Source organism: Pagrus major, chromosome 19 (assembly GCF_040436345.1).
Source record: "Pagrus major chromosome 19, Pma_NU_1.0".
NCBI classification, from domain to species: Eukaryota; Metazoa; Chordata; class Actinopteri; order Spariformes; family Sparidae; genus Pagrus; species Pagrus major.
In genome coordinates this window covers 18,038,321-18,045,536 of record NC_133233.1, presented here as the reverse complement: position 1 = coordinate 18,045,536, position 7,216 = coordinate 18,038,321, and the positions used below count along the sequence as shown (strand labels likewise).

The following is a 7,216-nucleotide window of genomic DNA, read 5'->3' as shown; positions in this document are numbered from 1 at the left end:
AACCTTCTTCTCCTTGCAAATGTTTTCGTTTAAATTGATGAGCAATGAAACATTCCCTTCCTCAATTCACTACACTCAATAATTTTGCTGCTACTGTTCAGCTTTACCTGGTCTGGTATGACCAGTAGCTAGCTCACGGCAGATACATTAAGCTGGACTTGATGACTCCTCTTTGCCTGTGCCATGGTTACACAGTCGACTGAGCCCACCGTGGCTGCTGTTCATCAAGGCTAAGTTTATTAGGCTAATATAGGCCAATATCACATGCATGTCTCAAAGGCTTAGGAGGCTCACATTCACAATGGTTCTCCCACCTCAACCCAAAACTCCCCAAAATCTTAATGATGGTAAAGCACAAATGGATAAATTATCTGTGGCGTACTTACTTATATTATATCTGTGACACGCCGTTTGACTCCTCAGCTTTACCTCCTGCTCTTGATCAGTAGGCCTTGGCTGTGTCAGTGTGGGTTGTGACACACCCATGCCAGTCTTGAGATAGTCATCAAGGTCATAAAAGGTTACGTGCCTTAGCTGATCTCACCTGTCAGGGGCCGTTCAATATCAGTGTACACAATCTACCAAGGTGTCACAGATCAAGATTAACAGGCATCTGATTCATACTGTACCTCACTTCAGGGAATGATTGCTCAGTGTGTTAGTTTTCGTCTTGTTGATACTGTTTCCTGTGAAATAACATCTGTTGAACGTACACTATGTGATTACAGCAAATGATGCAACACTCAAGCTGGCATCTTTGTCCTCTCAGCATTTCTGGCTATGATGCAGAACAAGTGTATGATTTTCATTTGAAATCCGATTAAGCGCTGCAGTCTGTTGTTTTGACGTGGCCGTGACGGGTAGATTAGTCTAGAACGACGTCATTATTATCAAAATTATTAGTCACGTTATTGTATGAGCTATATCTCAAGTGAGCAGCGTACAATGTGAACATTTCAGAGTGTCATTCTCATCAGTTTCAGCTTTGAGTCAGCATATTCGGTGCTCAGTAAACCTCACACGTACTATCCAATGTGTTACTATTTAAGGCCAAAGTTAAAACCACTGTATTTTCTATCTCACGCCTGAGCACTGCATCTCATTTGATGTGTTTTCTCAAGGTCAAAAGATGTAACAGTTGAGGTCACTGCAGCTGCATTATTTGATCACACTGAAGGTTATTATTAGTGAATCTCACTGATGGCCCTTTCAGTGAGATCACGCCATCGCTGAAAATATAAATATGTGGTATGCTGTACTAGTTAGATCGACACAGTTTTTCCCCTTTTGTCATCACACGCTACAGTTGTCATGTAGCCTGCCTCATCCTATACTGATGACTAATTCATGGCTTCTCCATCCATGTTTCACCTGCTAACCCATTTCAGGCCTCAAACGTTTCACTTCTTAGCAGTTAGAGAGCGTTCAGGTCATTTGTCGGGTGAATTTGACTATTCTCATGTCAGCGTGGAGGAAGCTCAATGTTTACTGAAATGATCGTATGTTTCACGATCACAGTATGTTTCAAAATTAAAGTTACATATAGTGAAGACTATAAACCATAACATATTAGTGGTAGACTAAAGGAAAAGAAAGGGACAAGCTAATGAAGGTTTGGCATCGTTTTCTGTCATGTGTGTTGTTTTTTGACCACGTCATTGTGCCTCTCTGTTGCAGAGGACTGTAACAAAGGTCTCTGTATCTTTCATACGTGACTGTCAGATCACAAGTGTGATAAAACAGAGGTGTCTTAACACAGTGACTTGATTTGCAGGAGAGATTGAAAAATGTGTTTTTTGGGGGGCAAAGTTTTTCTGGTATCCCTGCCCACTTTATCCAATCAGGACAGAGAACTCAATAAAGAGGCGGTCCTGTCTGCTTGTGAACACGTAGAGAGCTGGCTCCTCGAGGTGATTTCCGCTGCACTTTCATGTGGTGGTGTAGAGAGGAAGGAGGGGGTTGCGAACAGCAAAACAGACAGGAAGTTAGCTAAAATGACGACAACGCTTACAGCAGCTTTAAGCTCACCTAGGTTCTTAACTGAGTGAAAGAACACGGAAGTGGCGGCCATTAGAGCTGGTCGAAGTTAGCGCTTCGGTGCTTCTTCTCTCGTCTCCTTTAGCATAGGGTAGGAGCATCCTTTACGAAAGGAAAGGAGATAATGCTGCCACAAAACAGTAGATGCGGCCCTAGTGTTGGTGCAGTCAGATTCGATACCTTATTGTTCATTCGTTCAGACTCCGTACTTGTCACATCCCCTAAACAAGATGGTGACAAAAGCAACAATGACCAACAACATACAATGTCTATATACTGTACAAGTGTTTCTGTGAAGTGTAACCAATACAAATAGTGTAAAGAAATAAATACTGAATGGATATACGTACATGAAGTGGGGGATAATGTATGAAGGAGCAAACGTACCAAAGTCAAAAATAAATTAATAAATGATAAATAACTCACAAAAAATACTAATATGTATGCATTGCAAAGCATTACTGAATCAACTGTGGGCATGACACAATATACACAATATACAATGTCTCAGTTGGAACAGGTTTTCATATTGGCACAACCCAGTTAAAACCAGTAGTTCCCCTCAACAAACACTGTCTCTTCATGTTCCTCATTTTGTTTATTGATAATTTTAGGACCAGTTGTGACATTATTGTCTAATTTTGTCTACATATGAATTTCATTTCAACTTGCTGCAGGACGTCATGCTCTCTTCTCTGCACACAAAGTGTTTCATATGCCCACAGATAAAAAATAATACAGTCAATTCACCGAACTTCGATGCTTCGTGATGCCGTGGGAGTGAAACCTCTCGGTTCACCACTTTCTTCAACAGCTTGTTCCCAGAAGGAAATCACCGGCCGACACTGACACGGCCGTTTCACTGTGCCTCACTGTGATCAAAACCGAGAAATGCAACTAGCATATTCTGACAAGCCTGGTGGCCCCAAACGCTCTATGTTGAACAAGTCTTCACTACATTTTAGGACGGAAAAGGTTACATCAGTCCGGAAGGTGAAACTGTGAGAAGATAGCACCTCACTTTGTCTTGCAGGGAGCCTTCACAGTGGCCAAACATTCACACAAGAGTCAGACACACAGACAGCAGAATGAGAAAACACATTAAAACACTTCAGCTTTTAGTTTCAGTAATAAAGATGTTTAATCATGTCATCATTGATTTTGAATCACTTCCAGTCAAGTGGTATTATATAGTGTCAGCTTTCTTTTGGCTTGAGGTGAAGTACTTGGTATGACAGGGACTTTCTTCTTTGCAGTGACTTGAATCACTGTGGTAAACCCTGTGACTATTTGTCATTTTATTCATTTCCCTTTAATCTTGACAATACCAGTGAACTCATCCCCATCTTTAGATTCATGTGATGTTTTCTGAAAAAATATCACATGCCTTTTAACCTGACAACAATTGACAAATCCAGTTAAAGGCAGAGCTTGACAGTGAGGGAAATATGCATATTCACTTTCTTGGTGAGAGTTAGACGAGAAGATTGATACCTCACTTACTGTATATTTGTATGCTAAAGCTAAGCCAGTAGCCAGTTATCTTAGTTTAGCTTAGCATAAATACTGAAAACGGGTAAACAACGAGCCCCTTCCAACAGCTGTAGAGCTGATTCATCACCTCATCATATCTTGTTTGTTTAATCTTTATAACAACCAAAGGTAACTTCATAGAGTCGTCTGTCATTATGCTAAGCTAAGCTAACCGCCCCTTTGTAAGCGAATTGTAACATGACGTGAAAAATGAGACCCTCCCCATTTCTCTGGGTTTCCTACACAAGCCTGGAGATGATTTGTTTTATGCTTTATGTACGTTTGAGTGCCTCCTCGCTGTGCCTCTCTTTGCTCCACTAACAGAGAGCAACATTAGCGCAGGTTAGCTTTGAAATGGAGTCCGCCAACATAAACTAACGGCCGGCTCCTAGCACAACACAGAAGTTCCACAGAGCCCCTTTAAATAAACTTTTACATTAACATAACTTAATCATAAAAATGGGAAGTTGTTTTTATCCAAGAAGTCACCTCTTACTTGAAAGTGAAATTCCCCCCAAAATTGAGACCTCACACAGATTTCTTTCACGCTCATTTATTCAGCACGCTGTCTGAGCTACGAAACAATGAGGCACTCAACATCAAACAAAAACTCCCACCTCCAGTTTTGCTCTTTAATCGCACCTCACGGTTCTCAGTTTCATGCATCACTCATCTGTGGTGTTAAGTGCTCCACCTGTGTACACAAAGTGCCTCAAAAATGGGCTTCAGCGTGATCAAACTTGGTCAACTGTGGAAGGAACGTGGGTGTTTTGTTTTGGTTCCAGCCTGATGACCACGGGTGGGTTACGTCTAAAAGTTGTAGCTTCCCTGTGAAACTACAGTGTTGTCAATCTCATGATTGTTTTTTTTAAAATAGCTGTAGTTAAGGAAAGAAATATGTAGCCTACAGCACCATGGATCGTGTGCTCTGCTTTGTCTTCAGACAGAGACAAAGTGATATACATCAGCACGTGATCCTGTGGTTAAAGGGAAACCATATAAGCAAGCGAAGATGAGTGTGTTTGTTCCAAGTTACCAGACAAACACAACAGAACTGTCACTGAGAGGCTTATCATCACTGAGCAGGTGAGGGATTTGTTACACTGCTATAAATTTGTACAGAGCATTTTCTTAACCTTTAAATTTGATTTTCCACATCAGTTTTATTTTTCGTTTTTCTGTTTTTGACAAAGTTACTAGAATATGGCATGTTTTCTTACATTAATATCCTCTTGTTCTTTGTAGATATCATGGATGAGACATTTCCAACGTTAATGACCACAGAAAGTGACTATTATCCAACTGTAAGTATCAATTTTGTCTTATTTGTCTAATTTTATCTGAAGCAATGACAATAGTGAAAAATTAACAGGTAATGTAGAAAATACTGATTATTGAGTAGATTAGAAATGCTGGAGTAGCAAAACAGTCTACACACTTTTTAGTGCATGTGTGTAATGTTGCAGTATTTTAAGTATGATTTTAAAGAATACACATGATAAAACTTAAAACTCTGTGTGCTGTGTGAACAAAACCATGTCAGTGCTCTTTATTAAATATATTTTGTGCACTTGCACTATGAGTATGCTTTTGATGTCATGCTCCGGGTACAGTAGATTTATCTGAAACAGACATCTGTCGCCAACTCAAATGTGACATTTGTGTCAGCATCAAATTTTCCATTGTTTATCTTTGCTCTAAATCTAAACTCAGTGCTTCTGGGGTACTGGGTTCTGTTGCGGGCCCCCTCTCTGTAGCCCCTAAGGATCATTTTACCCCCTCAGGGCTTGGATTGCAGCAGGAAGTTGTGCAGTGGTGTGGTTTTCTCCTTCGCAGACACAACACCTGCACCTGACAGCAGTTTTTTGCGCGCTCTGGTTAGTTTGTACGTCACAGACAGCGTTTGATGTAATGTAGCTGTTCTCCCCACTAGAACCAAGCTATACTATGAAACCCTGACAGCAGTTAGAGAGTTGGGTAACAAGGACAGAAAGAAAAAAAAACTGACAGGAAATGAAAAGAGAGACAAAAAAGGACAGTGCATGTTACACGTTAACCTCATCAGATGATCTGTGTTTTGATTGCAGGACAGTACCGACTTCACAGAAGACTATGACATAGGGCCAACTGATGGCCTGTGCAGCAGAAGCTGGGTGAGGGAGTTTCGCGGGCAGTACGAACCCCCTCTCTTCTGGATCATCTTCATCCTTGGCGCCATGGGCAACCTGCTGGTGGTTTGGATCTACACCACTGTGCGGAACCGCCTGAAAACAATGACCGATGTGTACCTTCTAAACCTGGCTGTGGCTGACCTCCTCTTCCTGTGCATGTTGCCCTTCTGGGCCGTCGATGCTATTAAAGGCTGGAACTTCGGCACTGGTCTCTGCAAAGTGGTGTCCGCTATCTATAAAATCAACTTCTTCAGCAGCATGTTTCTGCTCACTTGCATCAGCGTGGACCGCTACATTGCTATTGTACAAGTCACCAAAGCCCAGAACCTGAAGAAAAAGCGGCTGTTCTATAGCAAACTTGCCTGCCTGGGTGTCTGGTTGCTCTCCACTCTCCTGGCCCTCCCTGAGTTCATCTTCGCCCAAGTGAAGACAGTCGACAAAGGGCCATCTTTCTGCACTCTGGTCTACTGGAACAACATAAACAACCGGACTAAGATCCTGGTGCTGTCCCTGCAGATCTGCATGGGCTTCTGCCTTCCTCTAATAGTCATGTTCTTCTGCTACTCTGTCATCATCCGCACACTTCTGCAGGCCAGGAGCTTCGAAAAGCACAAGGCCCTACGTGTCATCTTCGCTGTGGTGTTTGTGTTTGTTGTCTCTCAGCTGCCTTTTAATAGTCTGCTCATAGTGGAGGCCACGCAGGCGGCTAATACCACCATCACCGACTGTAAAACTGTGACTGGTTTTGACATAGCTGGACAGGTTGCCAAGAGCCTGGCATTCACTCACGCCTGCCTGAACCCGCTCCTGTACGTCTTCATTGGTGTCCGGTTCAGACAAGACCTACTGAAGATTGTGAGGTGTGCTGGTGGTCTGGGCAAAGCAGGGCTCATTAAAACACAGTCAGTTCCCAAACGTCCCTCTGTCATGTCAGACACTGAGACGACCCCTGCCCTTTCCATATAAACGTATGTTTCCTTAAAGGTCCACTTTGAAAGAAAGTTGATTTTTTGAGTCGAACTTCGGAAACCCAAAGCGTCACATCAACTTTCTTCAAAAGTGGACCTTTAAAATCCTGAACCTGAGAACTGAGCCTCGATCACCATGATCATATCTTACATATGGTTCTCCAAGCATTACCTGCTACTAGCATAGCAACAAATCACATTTTCAACTTGCAAGCAAAAAAGTCTTTACAGTCTATATTCATTACATTCATATTATGACAGTAAAAAACACAGTTTTTCTGGAATAACTATACACTGTACATTACTGTAAATACTGTTTTTTTTTAGTGTTTTTACATTTGTTCCATCATGTAGTTCTCGTGTGCTGCTGTAACTAGAAAGAAAAACTGTAATTTTGATTTTTCTGATACAAAAAATAAAAAATGGGAAAAAACCTAAAGCATTCTGCAGGCTTCTTTACTGCTATTCTGTCCCCATAGCAGACAAACATGAGGGAAGGGAGGGAAG

The 7,216-nt window shown here is 41.8% G+C and overlaps 1 protein-coding gene across 1 annotated transcript; it reads left to right on the top strand.

Moving 5' to 3' along the window:
* Positions 1–4,609: 4,609 nt before the first annotated feature.
* LOC141014641 (C-C chemokine receptor type 9-like) lies at positions 4,610–7,148 on the top strand. The gene is made up of 3 exons (XM_073488520.1): positions 4,610–4,656; positions 4,816–4,874; positions 5,658–7,148. Exons 2-3 carry the CDS (start codon positions 4,821–4,823, stop codon positions 6,705–6,707), a joined length of 1,104 nt encoding a protein of 367 aa, XP_073344621.1. The 5' UTR covers positions 4,610–4,656; positions 4,816–4,820; the 3' UTR covers positions 6,708–7,148.
* The last annotated feature ends 68 nt before the right edge of the window (positions 7,149–7,216 follow it).

Excerpts from the sequence above, each read along its gene's own strand:
- LOC141014641 (XM_073488520.1), top strand. The coding sequence starts at position 4,821 with ATGGATGAGACATTTCCAACGTTAATGACCACAGAAAGTGACTATTAT. Across the intron at positions 4,875-5,657 it reads AAAGTGACTATTATCCAACT|GACAGTACCGACTTCACAGA; the intron begins GTAAGTATCAAT and ends TTTTGATTGCAG.